Source organism: Lissotriton vulgaris, chromosome 6, assembly GCF_964263255.1.
Source record: "Lissotriton vulgaris chromosome 6, aLisVul1.2, whole genome shotgun sequence".
Taxonomy (NCBI): Eukaryota; Metazoa; Chordata; class Amphibia; order Caudata; family Salamandridae; genus Lissotriton; species Lissotriton vulgaris.
Window position 1 is genome coordinate 1,867,318,506 of NC_141694.1, and position 20,569 is coordinate 1,867,339,074.

Here is a 20,569-nt window from a genome sequence, read left to right on the forward strand (position 1 = left end):
GTTGGGTCCGGCGGGGCCGTGAGTACTTTAGGGAGCGTGTTGGTTCTGGGCTGGTTCTCGGGGGCTGTCTCCGGGACCGATGTCTGTTGGGCAGCCCTGGGTTTCCCGATGGTATCGACTGTAGGTTTCGCGCGTACCTCCTGAAGGACGAGACCCAGTGGTCGGGCTGAGTCAGTTTGTCCCCAGGAGACCGTCGCCCTGTTGGTGGACTTCTTGATATAGGGGGCCTAATGCGCCCGTAGATAACCCCCCCTCCAATGGGGACCGCCCTGCAGCTCCGCCAGTCGTGTTCTGTGGGGGGGTGCCGCGCAGAGCATCAGATCCGAGATACCACTGTGGCCTGGTGACTTATGCCCCTGGTGGGAACTGTCCAGTAGCCCAGCCGCCGAGTTTGTGAGGCGGGGGCCGGTGTCTTCCTGTTCAATGCGTCCTGAGCATTTGGCCAAGGACTGGAAGGGAGGTGGTTGCCAGCTGGACAGGGGCAGCTGTGAGCTAGCGGCACATTTCTCACCCCCTGTGCCTCCACACGCCGGGTCTTCCGGGTAGCCCGGCCACTGGATGCTGGGAGCGTCACTGGGTGGGCGCCAGCGGGGGCTCCGGCGGTCTTTTAGGTGCGGAACCGCGCAGCCAGCGGTCGGGGGAGGGGGGGTTTTCCCCAGGTCACCCCACAGCGGGATACTGATGGGGCCTCGTGACACACTTCCAGGAGGGAGGGGGCCGTCGAGAAGGGCGGACTGTTCCGGTCTGTTTAGGATGTCGGAGCGGCCATCTTAAGGTCAGACTAGAGTCAGCTGTGTTCTGGCCCCTCGGATGGCGTTGTTGGGTTTGAGGGGAGATGCAGGGGCAGCGGAGAGTCTCTGGTGTGTCGCTTATCCTCTGTGCCTCCGCGCGTTGGTGTCCCTGGAGCCTGTAGCTGCGGTCGTAGGAAGCGGGTCCCCATGGGCGCCATCTTGGAGTCAGGCCACCATTGGCGCGAAGCAGCGCGGCCAGCAAAGGGGGGGCACATCTATGCCCTCGGGTCCAGGTCCGTCTGTCGCGGAGAGCAGAGGTATGGTCCCCGGAGCTGGTGCGTGAAGATGGTCTTGCGGTGGCGCTGTTGTCAGCAAAAGGCGCCGCCATCAATCACCTGCCCTCTTTGGTGTGCCCCCGGCATACAGCAGAGTCTTGGAGGGTGGCAGCGGGGGACGCGGCAGGAGCCCCACGTACCGCTCGGGAGTCCAGGGCCTGGCAGAATCGTCCCCGGCAGACACCTTGGGCTCCGCTTCGCTTCGCTTCACTGGTGAGCCCGGGCTAGTAACGGGCGGCCAATATGTTGGGTCCGGGGCTGGGGTCAGATGCAATCGGCTACAGCTCCGCCGATGTGGTAGGATGGCGCCTTCCGTCAGCATCTACGGGAGTAGCGGCGAGTCCGCCGTCAGGTGATGTTTTTTCTCCCCTGGACGACGAGGTGGTACAAGCTGTTAGGCCGCCCTGGTCGTGGAGCCTTAGCAGACCGCGGCTGCCATCATGGCTCGCTAAGCCACGCCCCTGTCATTGGGAGGTAGGAAGGGCTTCAGCTTCCTTAGGGTATTGATCTGAAAGTTTGCTCCCCTCGTAGCATGGCTAATATGCTTCTGCATGTTGAGGTTAGTATCCAAAGTTATAACGAGTGATTTCACTGAGTCCACAGTTTTTTGGTTGAACATCAAGTGCTGTGAGGTGTTTTATCAAATTGTGCATAGTGGGGACTTTGGCGGGTTGGGCAATAAGGAGGTATTCAGTTTTTAAGGCATTCAGTTTGAGGTGATTCAGTGCTAGCCATGATTTGGTGGTCTTAAGAGTATTGTTGAGTAAATTAATGTCATCCAAGGTGTTGATTTTGAGGTAGAGTTGAGTGTCGTCTACATACATGTGGAATTGCACGTTGGATGTTTGTAGCAGATCGGTGAGTGGTTCCATGAAGAGGTTGAAGAGTGTGGGGATAACGAGGAGCCTTGTGGGACACCTAGCGTAACAGGAACTGGTTTGGACAGTGTGTTGTTGACCTTGAATTTTTTAGTCCGGTTATGCAGAAATGAGGTAAACCAGTCAAGACCCATTCTGTGTTTCAGCAGATCTATCAGGTGTTCGTGTTTGACCGTGTCGATTGCTGAGGAAAGGTCTAATAGGATGAGGAGACATGCTTCGTTCTGATCGAGAAGTTGTAATGCATCATCTATGATGTGTGTCATGGCTGATTCCGTGCTATGATTTGCCCGGAATCCGGATTGGTGTTTGTTTAGGAGGTTGAAGTGGTCGATATGTTTTGACAGTTGGTGATGAGCACATTTTTCCAGAAGTTTGGCCAGGGTGGGAATATTGGAGATTGGGCGGTAGTTGTTGAGGTCCCTAGGGTCAGCTGTGGGTTTCTTAAGGATGGGAGACACTTGTCCTACCTTTAAAGCGTCTGGGATGCATCCTTGTTGAAGTGAGCTGTTGATGATTTTGGTCCATATGGGTAGTAGCCAAGGTGTGAGGTCTTTGACCGCATTTGCGGGGAGAGGGTCCGTGAGGTGATTGGAAGGCTTCAGGGCACTGAGAAATTTTCCTATAACTTCCTCAGTGTAGGGGTGAAAGTAAGACCATGTAACGTTGTTTTTCAAGGTAAGCTTTGATGGGATTTGTTGAGATGCATTAGGGGGTAGGGGGGATCTGTTGAGGGGGCCAGAGTGAGAGATTAAGTCCTTGAGGAGATCTTTCTTGATGTTCTCCATCTTTATGTTAAAGTGGTTAGAAAAATCATCACAAGATGGTAGTGGGTGAGTTGATTCAAGTGGCCTTTGCGGTTGGTCTTTAGATTGCATTTTGATCAATTCAAAAAGTTTTTTGGGACGATTTTTTGCCTGGTCAAGATGTTGCCTAAAGAAGACTGCTTTGGTGCGTTTGACCTTACGAAAGTAAGCATTTCTCTTTCTTTTTAGCGTCAGAAGGCGATTGGCAGATGGAACTGATCTCCAGTTGTGTTAGTTCTGAGAGAGCGTCTGTCATCGTTCAGGTGCCCGTTGAACCAGGGTTTAGAGTCTTTCGTGGAGACTCTCTTTAGTTGCAGAGGGGCAAATTCATTAATTATCGAGGTCATGGAGTTTAGGTAGTGGTTGGTGAGGTCTGTTACTAGTGGGGGGTAAAGAGTTTGTGTTGAGCTTTTTCCAGTTCCTTTTCCATACCTTAGGTTTTGTGACTTATGCAGATGTCAGCTTGATTGTTTCATTGATGAAGAAGGTGATGATGTGATGGTCAGACCAATCACAAGGGAGAATAGATTCGAATTGGGTGGCCTCAGTCTTGGCAATTATTAAATCCAAGATTGCGCCCTTATTGTGAGTTGAACTGTTGCACAGTTGGATGAGGTCTAAGGCGTTGAGGACGTTTTTAAGGCTGTTGACTACCGTGTCGTTAAGGTCGTTCCAATGGAGGTTAAAGTCACCTAGGAACATTTGTGTGTTACGACGACCGGTGTGTGATGTGATCAGGTCCATGAGGTGTTCTGTGAAAATGAGGTTTTCGCCAGGTGGGTGATAGATGATGTGGAGCGAGCAGACAGGTTTACCATTGTTGTTGATGTTGAGACTGATGTATTCACAAGAAGGGAGTTGCGCTGGTATGGCTCTGTTAATGGTAATGTTGCTGCGGTGTATGCACGCAATGCCACCTCCAATCTTGCCTCCCAGCCTGTCTAGTCTGATGATGTCATAGTTAGGGGGAACCAGAATGTCGATAAGGGGCGAGGAAGAGTCTGTAAGCCATGTTTCAGTTAGTATGATGAGGTCAAGGTTAGTCGAGATAATGAGGTCGGCTATGTCTGTGGCGTGTTTCGATGCTGATCTACAATTCAAGAGTGAGCATTTAAGGCGTGGGGAGACGGTGGAGGAGGTGGGTTCCTGGATGAGTGGGACTTTACAGAGATTATTGATGATGATTCCTCTGTTGTTGTGAGACGTGGGCCTGTGAGGGTTAGCGAGGATAGAGGGTATGGGCATGTATGACGGAGGAACAGAGGTGGTAGAGGGCGGTTCGTAGGAGAGCAGGAGAGAAAGAGATCGTTCTCGGAGAGATTATTGATGGTACGCAAAGGGTGGGAGGGTAAGGTAAGCGAGGGAACTGATATCCACCTGGGATCAAAATGTTTTGTGAAGAGGGAGTGTGTGGGGGATTTGTTTGGAGCATTGGTTCTTGGGAGCCAAGGATGATACAATAGCATGGTATTAAGAGCCCGAAGGTCTTCTTTGATTAGATAAAGTGTGGACATGATCTCATCCAGTCTAGTGTCTGCTGGGTTTGAGGATGGGTAGAGAGGAGCGCTAAATGTGTGTGCAAAGGGTGTCAGTTTGTTAGATGAATTTGGCATTATCAGGGTGTGTGCATTCGATTGTGTGGTTGTGTGTGTGTGCGGTAGAGGAAGTGATGTAGATGGTTGGGTAGAGAGTATACCATTTCGGTGAGCATGAGTGGGAGGAGAAAAGGGAGGCAGGAGTTGTAAAGAGGTTGAGCTGGTGTTAAGGAAGTCGAGGGATGGACCGGGTTGTGCAGGGGACTGGGTTGAGGAAGGCTGGGTGGCGTGCGTCTTGTCCTTCAAAGGTGAGATATTGTGAGTGGAGGAAGGAGGGGGAGGAGTGAGGGTTCCAGTAGTGGGTTCCGTTGTTAAATTGGGTACTTGAGTAGATTGGGAAGAGTAAGAGGGGGGATAGGTTGCATTGTATGAAAACAGTGTTTGTAATGCTGTTAGCTGAATAGGTGGGGGAATCTGGGGTGGAGGAATAATCAGAGGAGTCAGACGGAAGGGGGAGAGGGGGGGAGAGGGGGTGGTGAGCTATTGTACGACATATAGTGGTATCAGTGGGAGTGTGAGGAGCAAGAGTGCTCTCGGTCATGATGGGTAGGGGGAGCGTGAGCAGTATCGGTGTGGTGCTGCTAGATGTATAGGTAGGGGTGCACATCCGGGGCCAGTTGTAACGGAAGGAGATGAATCAGGAGAATCAGGAGCCAGAAATAACCGGGAGGGAGGGGGAGGAGGGTGGGAACTAGCTATATCATGCCTAGTACTGTTGGTGCGTATGTAGGTGGATGATGGAAACATATGCGGTTTGTCTAATTGTTCTTTAATGAAAGGGAAGATGTTGTCTAGGAGGTTTAAGCTACGGTCATTGGCTTGTAAAAGGATGATGCAGTTGTTATAGATAGTGATTGTTGTTGTACCTTGGAAGAGTTGGGAAGGGGCAATATAAATAGCTAGACCATGTGCTGATTTTCTGGTGGAAGAAATAGGAAAGTGGCTAGGAGTACTTTCCTCCATTGTGCTCGCCGTTTTGTGTGGAAGATGATGTCACTGGTTGAGTGTCCGTTGCTTGTAGAGAAGTAGGGGTCGGACGAAGAGGGTTTCAGGGTGAGATTTGATAAGGTTATGTTTGAACCATTTGGCCGATTTTTTGAGAGGCCAGTAGGGTAGATGATGTTGTGTGAGTGAGTGCCAGTGAGTTCCATGTTATATGTGGGCGGGTGGGTGGAGGTGAGGAAGCGTCAAAAAGGCTCGAGATTTGGGACCGTGCGGGGTAGGTTGTGAGGTCGGCAAGGTTGAGGATAAAGAGGTACAGAGATCTCTTAGAATGGAAAACTGACCTGAAGTAGGGAGGTAGAGGGGTGGGTGGGCTCCGCACCTGACTGTATTTCGAGGGTGGATGGAGTTCCTCATTAAAACATTAACATCTATGTGAACGCAAATCTCTTGAATACGCAAAAGTTGCCCAGGGCAAAAAACTGGCCTGAGTAGGGAGGTGGCCGGGTAGATGGAGAATGTTTATGTGATGTGCACTAGTGTAGTGATCATTTCAGTATGGGCGCATCCTGTGTAGAGAATCTTATAAGCGTCTATGAAGTTCTATGTCTATTTTCATGAAGGTCCAAACATCCCACGGACGGGAGTGGTGTCAGGGGTCAGGGTAGTTAAATTAGTCAAATTACACTGTTTAGTAGCAGAGGACTGTAGACCATTTTCCTGAGCAGAGGTACTAACCCCCCAAGTTTAGGACAAAAGAGGCAAATGGATCTATTAGATAGGCAGTCTGACCTGAGGAAGAGAGAAAGGTGGTAGATGTGTGTGTGTGAAATGTCATTGTATAGTGTTCATTACAATATGGTCGCTACCTGTGTAGAATGACCTTATGGGCATCTATGAAGTCCTGTGATTCTTTCCATTAGGGTCAAAACATCTATTGTATTGATCGTTCCAATATGGCTGCTTCCTTTGTAGAAAAACATCATCGGTATCTATGAAGTCCTATGTCTATTACCATGAGGGTCCAAACATTAACTTGAGGGGAGAGGTGGAAATGGTCAGGGTAGACCTATTGCACTAAGGTTGGGGAATATAGTCCTTTTTCCCTTACATTAGTTCAGATCCCCGATGTCCAGGTTTTTAAAATAATCAGCCATTTTACTGTAGGTAGTTCAGTAAAGGCAACACACCACATAAAATAAAGTTAAAGTTAAAGGGATTGAGCCAGGCTATTAAACAGGCAAGCAAGAAAAGACAACTTGCCTTTGTTCATGCGGATGAGATCTGCGAGGCTGAGTCACCAATTCACACCCAAGAGCTGCATTTGATTATAACCAGGAGCCAGAAAGTGTAAAAGTTGTCGAGGAAATTGCACAGCTCATGCGACGCTCACATGAAACGAGTTATGTTGCCATTGTTTATAATGTGAGGTCCGTATTATAAACAGCCATGAATAAAAATGCTGTGATAGGGCTAGACCGATAGTATTGGAAGAGCTGTTTGTTGATCCTGAAGGGGGCTGAGCTAGGATACGACTTATGCGCCGAGAGGCTCCGGGAGCTATTTACCGGTGAATCTGCTTGTTTCTTTACTCCTTACGGACGTCCTAGTGAGCCCCCATGCGTCAATCCAGAGCCCTCTGAAGCCCCTCCTCATCAATTCGAGAGGGCAGCGATGCTCGGTCCGCGGACGAGTCCAGTCCCCGCACCGATTTCGGCGTTCGTATATTGCCTCGGAAACGGGCAGAGCAGGGCAGCAATGCGGTGCGAGGGGGAGGGAGGGGGCGGTCCGGTCGACCCTCAGTCTTGTAGGCGACGTCTCAGCTCCGTTCTCAGTTCCGATGATGGCGAGACTCGATTGCCAGAGTCGGAGCGGGCAGGAGTGGGCGGCGATGAGCTCCAACGCGACCGGTTAGCTCTCTGCTTCCCAGGTGATGGTCCGTTGAGAGTCCGCTCCACTGGAGTCAGGGAAGATCAAGGTAGGCGACCGGATTGGCCTTATACAAGTAGTAAAAGTTAATCGCTCAATCCAGTTTCTCTTACTTAATCAGTTTCGATGGTCTATTCCCGTTGTTGACTGCCGCTAATATGGATAATCGCGGAAAGCAGATCCCAAGCGCTTAGAGCTCTTCTAGAGAGCTCCTACCAGTCCTCAGCCCCTCTCCCTATTCCCAGGACAGGCTAGGGTGATCAGGCGCACCACAGGGGGCAGAGCTAGCATTTTGGTGGGAAAGCCCAGCCCTATTCAGGTCCCAGGTGCAGCCCCTCCCTGCCATCAACATGCAGATCTCCCCATTCACCACCGGGGCAGACCCATCCTGACTTCTGCAGCCAGGCACACCAGCCAGCTCCAGCCAATCACAAGCCAGACAGTCAATTCACATTTACTGCACAGGCAGGCCAACTTCTAGAAGTGGCACTTCCACACTAGACACATGAATGGCGCACACATTATCGCGCAGCATTCAATCTCACGAGTTCGCTCATACCAAACTCGAGCCTGCACTCCCCACACATCAGGAACTACCATGGACACACATATCCCCCATGCATTCCTGTGGGAGGGCAGGCCAATCTCACACACGCATTCAGAGAGAGCACACACTTTACACTGCGCCACAGTGCTAAAGTGAGCAAAGACCAAAAATCACTACACTTATGTAATATTACAAGGCAAAAAGTTCAGGGGTGAACCTGTCAGAAGGGCCAAGTCCAACAAGACACATCTATTGGGTAATCGCTCCCCCCTTTTAACATGCTATGGGTACAACAGGGTTTGGCACTCGGGCTTTACACGCGGATCCCGGGGGGCTGCGATCCTGGTACAACGCTCCCTTCCTTTTGTGGCAACAACTGTCATTCATGACGACCAGGGCACCTTTCTGCCCTATCCGGGACTCTGAATGGTATACCCCTTAACCTGGTGTCATTATACTCCCCTCCAGCACAACTGGCCATGAGCCTTGGCACAGTCGTCGGATTGCTGGCCTCCTTGCACCTGGACTCCAACTTCCTGGAGGGTGACTTCAATGCGGTCCCTTCCCCGGACCTGAACACGACTGGGACTCAGTCCCACAGCAGACTGACGTGGGTGAAACACTTATCGAGCTGGGCCGAACCCCTCGGCCTTTTCTACGCATGGCGTACATGGCCCCCGCGATCTAGGCAATTCACTCACACTTCAGCCGCTCACCACACACACACGCGCATAGACATCATTTACATTCCCTCGACCGACTGCTTTTGGCTCCAGGATGTCGCAATCCTCCCTCTGGGTATATCCAACCACTCCCCGGCACTACTTCCCGGGGGCCCCCCTTCTGCCACAATGTGTCAGACCTGGAGGTTGAATGCGTGGTACCTCCAGGACAGGGACTTCCGGAAAGTGGTGGGACAGGAACTCCAACATTACTTCCAAACAAATGAGGGGTCGGTGTCGTCGCTGGGAACTCTGTGGGAGGCTGCCAAGGCCACGATCCTCGGAGTGGCCAAGGGCAGCTAAAAGCCAAGCGGCGTGCGAAGTTGGACAAGCTCACTTCATGCGAGGCACAGGCCTTACGTCTTGAACGGTCCACCGCCCAAAACCCTGATGCCTCCGACGCGAGACTCCTCACCCACACACGCGAAGAGATTTGACAATTGTCGATGGACGCGGCTAAACTCCTCTGGCGCTCTACTATTGCTGGGATGTACAGTTGAGTAGATAAGAACGGCTGCCTTCTCCACAGATTGGCCACATACTCCAGAGCAAACCGTATAATCCCTGAACTCATAGATCAAGACAGCTCAGTATGTACCTCCTACCTCCTACCTCGGCATGGCCAGGCTTTCGCTCAATATTATCGCCAGCTCTATACGACCCGGACTCCTTCCCTGTCTCTCTCAGACATGCTGCGAGCTGGAGACGGTTGGCTCCCTCACCTGGATTTAGCAGTGCAGGCCTGGACCACCCCATCACCCGTGATGAGATTGGGGGGGCGATTGCTCTTGTCTCATTTAGCCTAATGCCGGGTCCGTACGGCCTCCCCCAAGAGTACTACGCCCTGTTCCATGAGACGTTGATTCACACCTTGCCCAGCTATTCCATGAAGCAGTGGAGAAGGGCTGCTTCCCGCCGGAGACTGACATGGCCACCATTGTGGTCCTGCCTAAATCCCAGCCACCCTCCCCTTGGTGCGCGGAATATCGGCCCATCTCCCTTATTAACACAGAGCTAAAATGTACGCCACGATCCTCGACCAGCACCTCGAACCCCACTTACACACGCTGGTCCATCCAGACCAATGCTGGTTTATGCCTTCCCGTGGTACCCCTCACTGTAAGCAGAGGCTCCTCTCAGCCCTGGCCCATCGCAATTTTCTCACCACTTACCTCACACTTTTTCTGGTAGGTTTTGAGAAAGCCTTTGGCTCGGTGGATTGGGGTTTTTGGACGGCGTCCTGGTGGAGATGGGCTTCGGACCACTCTTTTGCGGTCTCGTCCACGTACTATACGCATCTGCAGGGGAACGAGGCAGGGTTGCCCCATTTCTCCCCTACTCTTTGCGCTGGTGATGGAGTCCCTGGCTGTCCTGATACGCTCCAGCAGACAGGTGCGGGGATGGGAATGGCCCAATACTGAGGCGGACAAAATCGCCCTCTACGTGGACGACGTCTTGATTTATCTGGAGGACCCCGTGAGTTCTGACCCCCACTGTCTCTGGATCCTTCGATCTTTTGAGCAAGCCTCCGGCCTCCGGCTCAATCCTGGTAAGTCGGTCTTAGTTCCCCTCCACATCTCCAGGGAGTGTTTTAAGTGTCAGTCCACCATACCGCTCCGCACCTTTCGTTTAAGTATTTAGGGATATGGGTGTCTATACTCCTTGAACTCACCTGGGCTCTTAATGTCACTCCCCTGGTGAAGCGGGTCAGGTCTGATTCGTTGAACTGGCAGCCACTGCCTCTGAATCCCCTGAGAAGAGTTACACTTTTTTAAATGATGATTTTTCCGAGGTTCCTTTATATGCTCCAAAACACTCACCTTAATTTCTCGAGAGCATGGTTCCGGAGCTTTAAGGCATGGCTTCCAAATTCCTTTGGGGGAGAGGCAGGTCTTGATTGGCCCTGGGCGTCTGTCAGATTCCTTCCTTTCAAGGGGGTCTAGGGATGACCCATTTATACCTGTATTACCTGGCAACGAGCTTGCTTGTGCTGCACGACTGGTTTACCGGTCGTTGGTCTGATCCGGCTTATAGGTTAGAACTTAGTGAGTTGGGCTTGTCGAACCTCCAATCGATTACATATGGGGGACCTGTCCTGTCTCGTCTGCCTGCCACCAAATGGACCCGCACTCTGACCCAATCCACACACTTGTGGCAGGGGAACTGGCTCAGGAAAGTCAACGGGCTACAGGGCTTCCGGGCGTGGGACCTGATAGGTATCTCACAGCTGGGCGACGTTTGGGTGGGTGATCATATGCGCTCCTTTCAGGACCTCCAGGGAAGATACTCCTTACATCACTCACAGTTCTACTGATATTTACAGCTGTGCCACGCCCTTCAAGTGCATCTCACTACAGGCACTCATCTCCCGGACCACAACCCGCCCGAGGCACAAATCATCCTGGGGGACCTAGGAAGGTGGGGCATCTCCCACATCTATCAGACACTCATTAACAATACCCCCACCTCACTTGAGCAGTTGTGGACCCAATGGGAGGAATGGGTGGGTTCCATGGAAGAGGAAGACTGGCGCAACACCCTTATGGTGTCCAGGACAGTCACGGCCTCAGCCAGACTGCGCATGATACAGCTATACTTCTTGCATGCTGCCTATTTGACATCGGCACATCTGCAAGCGCAGGTTTACAGCCGTCCCCGCTTGCATGTGGTGTGGCCACAAGCTGGCCGACTTTTTCCATGTGGTGTGGCCGTTCCTGTGCTTGGCGCGCTTCTGGGGAGACATTGAGGAGGAGCTCACTCAGGTGGGAGATCCCTCACGGTCCGAAGCATGCAGGCATCACAGATGGGTTGGACGGGTCCAGACATAAAAAAATGTTTTATACTACAGCAATGGCGGCGGCAAAGTAGGGTATACCCTCTGTTTGGAAAAGCCCTGACCCTCCCACTGTGGGGAAGTAGCGGGCGGGGGTCGAGTGGTGCGCCGCACAAGAGAAAATACTGTATGTAGCGTGTGGTTGCCCCAAGAAGTATTGTAGGGTTTGGGGGAAGTGGTTGGGGGGCTTTGTTTAGTTTTGTAGCAATTCTCCAAATGCTGTCCTTTTGACTTGTATGCACCTGACCTTTGGATTGTCCAGACCATTGTATGCATTCCTTTGTTATTATGGAACCTTATGATTGGCTGGTATTTTTTGTTAAACTCAAAAACTTGTTTATCAAAAAAAAACATTCAATATAGTGCTTTTAGATTGTCCAGATGGGAGCCCTGCTGGTGTGGACACCTTCTTCCGACGTAAATTTGTCCTGCTTTAGAAGGCATGTCAGTACCAATTTGTATGAACTTATACCTCTCAACGTGCGGCAGTGGATCTGCTCTCAGGGACATGGGGAAAGAATCGGATTACTTTAAAAGCAGGCCTATGTGCAGAGCGTTAGCCTACAAAGCCTGCAGCAATCCCTTGTCGACTTTACTCAAAAGGCTTACAAGAAGGCATTGCAAGGGAAGAGAAAAGAGTTTGTAATCAGATGACCACCTGTACGGAAATCACTAAGTGTTTCTGCCACAATTTATTTTAAAAGCTCCAATAAGTCTGCTGAAATGCAGTGAGTTCTTACTAAACAGTGTTATTTAAGGAAAGTTAACCAGTAGTTCACAGAAAGTGTTGCTCTTTTAATTATGCCTTCACTCCTGTGTGCAATTTGCAGTGGTAAGGACCAGTCAAGGGACATATTTGCAGACTTCAAGTTTGTTTGTACGTCAATTGGCAAAGTCAATAGCTCTGGCTAAACACTTATAAGGTCCCAAAGGCGAGACCTATTGGCTATGCCAATGCTTTTTTGTTTCGTTTCCCGAGCTTCTGAGAATCAGACGAGTCAGTGGTAAGACTGGGTTCTGAGTGGTCATGTGTGTGATGCAAACTCACGCATTGCATCATCAGGGGATCATGTTATAGCGTTTGACATGGAAGGTTCAGGGTGACTTTCACTCCCTGAAACTCTCCTCGTTTAAAGGACTTGACCTTAAAGTGAAAGCTTTTTTATTTGACCAGCATTTTTTAGCACTTCCAAGTTCAAGCCTTCTAATGGGTGCTCCGCATTTTTAACTTCCTGCCTCACCGGTTTTGCTCCTTCTTTTATCCTCGGCTACAAACTGTGAAGGTACATGAAGAGCTTCTGAGAATCAGCTGAGTCAGTGGTAAGATTGGAATCGGTGTTGTCATGTGTGTGACGCAAACTCACGCCTTGCATCCTCAGGGGATCATGTGACAGCTCCTGACATGGGAGGTGCAGGGCGACTTTCACTCCCTGACATGCTCCTTGTGACCTCTGTGCCATGAATCACACACGCATCTCATGCAATATCTGCTGAGGTTGCACCAACTGACAAGTCTGACAGGCAAGGCAACAGCAGTGACTCACTCCGCCCCTGCAGACATCTGCCTGCTTCTTATGCAAGACCACTGCTATGAACAGTCACTCCTCCAGTACAGACATATACCTGCACTCAATGCAACATACACTCCAAATATTACCACTTAGTGCCTCATAAGTACATGCCTCATAATTACACTGTACTGAATGCAACATACACTCCCAATAATACCACTCAGTGCCACATACTTATATGCTACATTAGTACACTGCACTCAATGCAACATACACTGAGAATACCACTCAGTGCCACATCATTACATGCCACATACTACACTCTACTGAATGCAATATACACTCCCCATAATACCACTCAGTGCCACATAATTATATGCTACAGAATTACACTGCACTCAATGCAACATACACTCCAAATACCACTCAGTGCCACATAATTACATGCCACATATTACACTCTACTAAATGCAACATAAATACACTCCACTTAATACCACACAGTGCCACATAATTATATGCTACATAATTACACTGCACTCAATGCAACATACACTGAAAATACCACTCAGTGCCACATAATTACACACAACATAATTACACTCTACTGAATGCAACATACACTCCACACAATACCACTCAGTGCCACATAATTATATGCTACACAATTACACTGCACTCAATGCAACATAGAATCCAAATAATTCCCCTCAGTGCCACATAATTAAACACCACATATTTTCACTCAACTGAATACAACATGCACCCTCATAATTACAGTTGCGCAATCACGCAAGGTGCTCCAGTTGTTTCCTTCTGATGCCGTTAGGTCCCAACTCCCTCAGAGACTAGTCAGCGTAGCAAGGATGTAAAACTCTTACTAAGCCTTCTAGTTCACAAGGGAAAGGGGAAGTGGAAGAGAAACGAACAAACAAACACTGGTTCCAGCTGTTGCTTCTCTAGAAGTGTTCTTGGCCGAAGTCTCGTTCTCATGTGTCCTGTGTTATTGTACACAAATATCAATACTCACTTTTCAGGGATTGAAACAGTTCTTGCCTTAAAACATATACAATTTACATATACTACTGACCGTTTGAGAAAGCGGCCCTTGTTCACACTTCACTGGGTACAGGCTTTTGCGCAGTCTGATTTGTGCTCAGACTACTGTCTTAAGAGATAAAATAGGATTTATTCAATACTGAAGTCTTTCTTTATATAAGGTTAGTGGTTAGTGGTTGTTAAGATTCACACTAAAAACCATGCACATACCTGTATGCCAGCTGGCTAATGCTCCAAAGGGGTTCTGTAAATAAAACAAAAGAAAAAACAAAACAAAGATACCAGCAACCTATAACATCTGTGACCAGCAGTGTGTCCAGGGGTTGTTGTACTTGAGAATTATACTTTTATCTCAGCTTGGTAGTACAGTCAATGTAATAACAATTGCTGAAAATCCTATGCCAAAACATTAAACAATAATGTTCCAAAGTTTTTAGAATAACGGGTAAGTAATCGTAATTCCAATGATTTGTAGTAGCCAAGGCATGTTTGTTTCATTTTTGAAAGCCTTCAGAGGTCCGTTTACAATCAATGCTTTAAGTTCCTTGAAAAAACAAAGTCTCGAAAGCTTACTGTCGTTCTTCTCTCTCTTAGGCTCTCCTGCCGGTTTTCAGGAAGAAGGCGGATGATTCATGGGACTCCTCTTCTGACGTTCTCCGGTGACTGCCAAGTCCAGAGAAGACAAGAAACAAGAATAAGGGAAAAAGGAGGAACAAATTCTGCGCTATTCAAAAATAGGGGACAATTAATTCACCTATTTTTATGCCACATGTTTACTGTGAAGTCCAGAGAAGACTGCGCGAGGAATCAGGTAAGGGAAGCCGAAAACGGGGGTTGGATGGAAGGGGGAGTGGAAGGGAAGATCGGAACGTGTAGGCAAGGAGAGGGAATCGGAGAGAAGGGCTGGGTTTGGCAAGCTCCAGGCTGGACACACGAGTGAAGACTGGAGCGCTCGTCGTGACGAATGGCAGAGAGGAAGCAACGTCACCTTACGAGCACTCCTTTAAATAGCTTTCAGAGCGGCGGTTTAGTATGTGCATAACTCGCACGCAGAATTCTATGGCAGGACGGAGGCTCCGATTATGCTTTCTCTATTTCTTTACTGAACAACAGCAGCCAATAAAAACACAGTAAAAACTACAATACCCATGAGTACTCTGATATTATAAATAGGGTCACGGAGGTCATAACTTCCACTTTCTTTGCTGCTTCGCAGCCAGTTAAGTGCATTTACTATTATTACTCACTGTTTGTATCCTTGTATGCCTTACTATTGTTGTTTGCTGTATACAATTGCTACTTCGTTGTAATATTGCCCGCGCTTTGTGTGCTTCTGTGGTTTCCTTCGCGCATTTTGTCCGCTTGGCGGCGCGTTGGTCAATTACTCTTCCAGGTCTTCCGCGGCTGTTTCTTTCGGCTTCGGCCTTTGTTTTGAGAGCGCGTGTGTTCGCCTCTCTGCAAGACGCGCTGTGTCGCGTCTTTGTTCTGTGTGGAGCGGGAGGTTTACGGGGGCTGGAGAGACACGCGTGTGTCGCGCGTCCCTCCTATCGGCTGGCTGCTGCGCGCGCAAGCGCGTCAGCGTTTGTTTTGGTTTTGCCGACGCGCGTTGTTGCGCTGGACATTTCCTGAGGAATTTGTGGAATTTCTGGTTTCTGGTTTGCAGTGCCCTGTTCCGCCAGCCGCTTGAGCCCTATTACGCCACTCTTGCCTTCTGAATTGCAGGGGTTGTAAAATACTCGCATAGGCTCTGCCTAGAGTGGTAAATTGTTTTGTGGTGCAAGCCTTCCCTCCACTTTCAATTGACTTATACCCTGCTGGTCAGGGTTTGTGTTCTTGCTTGCATTAGGGGTTCCACTCCCCCAAATTTGGCTTTGGCCTTTACAAACTTGGAACTTCGTTCCTTCCTATTGTGGGCACTTTTGCTTCCATATCCAGTTATGGCTGATTATTATGATGAGGAAGAATATGGCTACTATAATGAAGAGGAGCCCTCTGCTTCAATGGATGATTTAATGGGACAAGCTCGGTTTCAGGCGATTGCGCGATTGAAGAAACATTTGTCTGATTATGCTGCCCAGCAAGGCTGGCTGCCTCCTTCCTCTGGGCGCAGTGGTAAGTCGCCTAAGAATCTACATCGTTCGGACTTTGTAAAATTGGCGAAGTCTTTGTCATCGGCGCCAAGAGCTAAAAAACGCTCTGCTCCTTCCCGTGATTCTCCTTCTTCAAATTCAGATGATGGTTCATCTTCTTCCACTTCCTCTTCTGAACCGGCGAGGCCACCACCTTCCAAGAAATCCAGGAAGGAACCCTACGTGGATGCCCCCGCAACTCCTCAGCTATTGACTTTCGATCCGGCGGATATAGTGCATCCGAACACTTCTTGGTTGCCCTCTCCTGAGGTCGCTGCTTATATACAGGATCATATTCGCACTCCTTTTGAAAAGGAGGTGCTGGCGCGTTTGCGCTCTGAGTGCCCTCGTCCTGATCTTTCTAACAAGCTGGCCTGTACTCCTGAAGTGGATCCCACTATGATAACGTACATGAAGAAATATTCTAAGGATCCTACCAAGGGTTTGGATCGTTCTTGGCGTTCATGTCAAGACAAACTTTTGGATCTGCTGGGACCCCTCACCAAAATCCTGGATATGGCCTATTGCGCCAAAGAGTCCGGTGCTTTACTTGACCCGGACCAGTTGGTTGGGTGGTCCCAACGCGCCATTTGCATTCTTGGGAATGCGAACTGCGCCCTTTCATTGGAACAACGCTGTTCGATTCTAATGAAACTTGACCCCAGATTGACAGACCTGGCTTCTTCTGAATCTGGTCCTCAAGCTCAGGGCTTACTGTTCGGAGCACCTTTCCTAAAGGAATTGATGAAGTTCGTCTCCACCTTCAGTGGGCTGGACAAGGCCCAAGCCAATCTACGACGTGCTTTTCGCCCACTTTTTGGCAGGGCCGGACGAAGGGGACGTACGTCCGGCTGTGGAGCTGAGCAGGCCTCGCAGCGAGGCAACACGTCCCAGTGTGGCAACCAGTCCTATTCAGGCACCAAGTCTTCTATCCTTCCAAAAAGGGTAGAGGCAACTTCGGAAAAGGTGGTTACAACGGTAACCAAGGAGGTCGTCCAGATTCCGCCTCAGGTGAGCTTGATTCTTGCATCAGATGTGATTTTAGGGGCAGACTTCAATATTTACTCCACAATTGGCAATTGATCTCCAAAGATGCCTGGGTGCTGGAAACGGTGCAGGGGTTCAAGATCGAGTTTTACTCTCGCCCTCTCCAGCTTCTTCGGCCGCGCCCTCTTGTTTTTTCCCTACAAGATCAAGAGGTTATCTCCGCAGAGATCGCCTCTCTTCTGTCAAAGGGAGCCATTGCACCGACGACTCCTCATCCCAAGGGTTTCGTCAGCAATGTTTTTCTGGTTCAGAAAAAAGGGGGAGGGTCTCGTTTGGTCCTCAACTTGAAGGAATTCAACGGCAGAGTAGTCTACCGCCATTTCAAAATGGAGAGCATTCATCTTCTGCGAGACTTACTGCAAGAGGGAGACTGGATGGTTCGTCTAGATCTCAAAGATGCTTATCTCTCGGTGCCAATATTTGCCCCTCATCATCGCTATGTTCAGTTTCAGTGGCTGGGAACTTGGTACGAGTACAAAGTTCTCCCCTTCGGCCTTTCCTCGGCTCCGTGATGCTTCACGAAGCTTCTCCGTCCTGTGATGGAGTCTCTGAGGTCTCGCGGAGTCCATCTGATTGTTTATTTGGACGATGTCCTTCTTTTGGCACAATGTCCCATTCTTCTTCGTTCACATTTGCAATGGACCATCGATCTGTTACAATCTTTGGGTTTCCTAGTGAATCCACAAAAATCCGACTTTATTCTATCTCAGTCGATGGATTTCCTGGGCTTTCAGATAGACTCTGTTTCTTGTCAACTCCTTCTTCCCGGGCAGAAAAACTGGGCTATCAAGAGGGACTTACGTCTCCTTCTTGCCAAACAGACTGTTTCCCTGCGTTCCGTGGCCCGCATTGTGGGTCTTCTGTCCTCCTCCATTCAGGCGATCTTTCCGGGTCCTCTGCACTATCGGGCGCTTCAGCGCCTCAAGATTCGGCATCTTCAGAAGGGTCTGCGTTACTCGGATCATGTTCCTCTCTCGGAGGATGCTCGCACGGAGATGTTGTGGTGGCTGGACCACATGGAATCCTGGAACGGCAGGGAGTTGTTTGGGAAGACCCCCGATGTTGTGATCGAGTCCGATGCCAGCCTCTGGGGTTGGGGAGCCCGATGCAGTTCGGTGTCCACGGGGGGTCGTTGGTCGCAGGAGGAGCTGTCTCTCCACATCAATTGCCTGGAACTTCTTGCGGGTTCCTTTGCAATTCGGTGCTTCTCCCCTCAGCAAGCGAATTGCTGCATTCTACTGAGGATGGACAACATCTCTGCAGTTCGGTATGTGAACAGACTGGGGGGGACCAAGTCCAAACTGCTTTCAGAGATTGCGAAGGATTTTTGGCACCTATGTCTGCAATGCAAGATCACGGTTATTGCAGAATACCTGCCGGGTTCTTGCAATCAGATTGCGGACTGGAATTCTCGTCACCTCCGAGACTTCAGCGACTGGAGGCTTCATCCTCGGGTCTTTCGGAAATTGACTCTCCTCTGGGGGTCCTGTCAACTGGACCTATTTGCATCTCGTCTGAACGCCCAGCTTCCCCGGTTCTTCAGCTGGCGCCCAGATCCGGAGGCTCTGGCGACGGATGCTTTTCTCCAGCCTTGTCCTCCGTCCCTATGCTATGCCTTCCCTCCTTTCATGTTGACTCCCCGGGTTCTTGCCCGGGTACGTCTGTTCTCTTCGGAGCTCATTCTGATCACCCCTCTTTGGAGGGCCCAAGCGTGGTTTCCAGTTCTTCTGGAGATGAGTTGCTCGACACGTTCATCCTTCCATTACTGTGGAACCTCCTGTTGGATCCTCTGCAAAATCCTCACCCTCTGATTTTATCGGATCAACTTCTGTTGGTGGCTTGGAGGATTTCGGGGGACACTGGCAAGTCCCGGGACTATCGGGAGAATCTACCCAATTTATCAATGAAGCTTGGGCCCCCAACACACACAAGTGTTATGCGTCCAGTTGGAAACGCTGGTGTGCTTGGTGCGCACAACGGTCAGTGGATCCCGTATCAGCGGATCTCGCTCTGATTAGTAATTTTTTGGCTTCTCTGGCTTCTTTGGGGTTGGCTTATAGAACTGTCAACAATTTCCGTTCGGACATCTCGGCAGGTCATGTTCCAATTGATGGCAAACCTGCGGGTGAACATCCCTTGATTTCTAAATTACTTAAAGGCATTAGGATAGTAAAACCTCCTTGTCCTAAGTATGTTGCCTTATGGGATGTGTCTGTGGTTCTGAGATTCCTGTCGTCTTGGCCCTCCAATTTGTTCCTGACCCGTAAACAACTTTCTGCAAAGCTGACTATGCTTCTATGTTTGATCTCTTGTAAACGGGTTTCTGATGTGCGAGCTTTAGATCTTGCCGGTCGGACTTTTTCGCCGGAAGGTGTCACTTTTGTTCTGTCCAGACGGACGAAGTGTAATACCGCTTCTGTTTCTTATCCTTCTTTTCCCCACAGTCCTCAATTGTGTGTTGTCCAATGTCTCAAGGATTATGAGGTAAGCACCGCATCTTTACGACATGATTTACAGGGACAACTTCTTATTGGTTTGCAGAAGCCGTTCAAACCTGTTACTCCTGCAACTTTGGCACGTTAGTGTTCGTTGGCTCCTGCAGGAGGCAGGCATTGATGTTAGTTTGTTTGGTGCTCATTCCGCTAGAGGAGCGATGGCTTCAAAAGCTTTTTCAATGGGTGCTAGCCTTCATGACATCATGAGGGCTGCGGATTGGTCATCTGAGTCTGTGTTCAAAACTTTTTATTTTAAACCAATTGTTGATGTTGCTTCTTTTGTGGTGGAACAGCTTTAAACAAGCATAATCGGAGCCTCCGTCCTGCCATAGAATTAAAAATTTGCTAACATTCGTGCCAAGAATTTTCAATTCTATTAAGGACAGGAGGCGAGGATTATCCCAAGCTTGCTATTCTAACTGCTAATGCATTCTTATGCTGTTCTATGCTGACTTACTTATATCTCTGTTATGAAATGTACTGCAATGTGTCCCGCCCTCTCTTGAAATTTTGACCTTCTTCAGCTTGGGTGTTGGTATTACGGCTTTGTTTACTATTTCAGGTTCCGATCTCAAATGAGCTCTGGATCCGGCGTCTGCAACTCCTGCTGTGGCTCGTTCCCCTGGTTCTTGGATTTACCTGCTTACTCGCCTTCTGGATGTCCTGCGGCCGGATGTTCTTTATGGACCCTTGGTTTTTCCTTCTTCATTTTTGAATTTATGACTTAACTGTTTCGGCCAAGAAAGAGGAAGTTATGACCTCTGTGACCCTATTTATAATATCAGAGTACTCATGGGTATTGTAGTTTTTCGTCTTTACTGTGTTTTGATTGGCTGCTGTTGTTCAGTAAAGAAATAGAGAAAGCATAATCCTTGCCTCCTGTTCTTAATAGAAATTGAAAATTCTTGGCACGAATGTTAGAACATTTTTAATTGTTCAGTTAGTATTACACATGCTTTATTTGGCGTTGCCCAACAAACATTGTAGGTGCAAACAGTAAATGCTGGCTT

At 49.4% G+C, this 20,569-nt stretch overlaps 1 protein-coding gene across 2 annotated transcripts in view; it reads right to left on the reverse strand.

The window, feature by feature from the left end:
* LOC147709694 (nigwaprin-b-like) overlaps nucleotides 1-20,569 on the reverse strand; it is a 110,779-nt gene that overhangs the window by 24,152 nt on the left and 66,058 nt on the right. The window contains exon 4 of one of the 2 annotated variants that reach the window (XM_086925534.1): nucleotides 14,462-14,551. The exons of the other annotated variant lie outside the window; for it this stretch is intronic. Within the exon in view, the coding sequence (XP_086781660.1) occupies nucleotides 14,499-14,551 (53 nt within the window). The 3' untranslated portion in view covers nucleotides 14,462-14,498. The remainder of the gene's footprint in view (nucleotides 1-14,461; nucleotides 14,552-20,569) is intronic. 2 annotated transcript variants of the gene reach the window in all.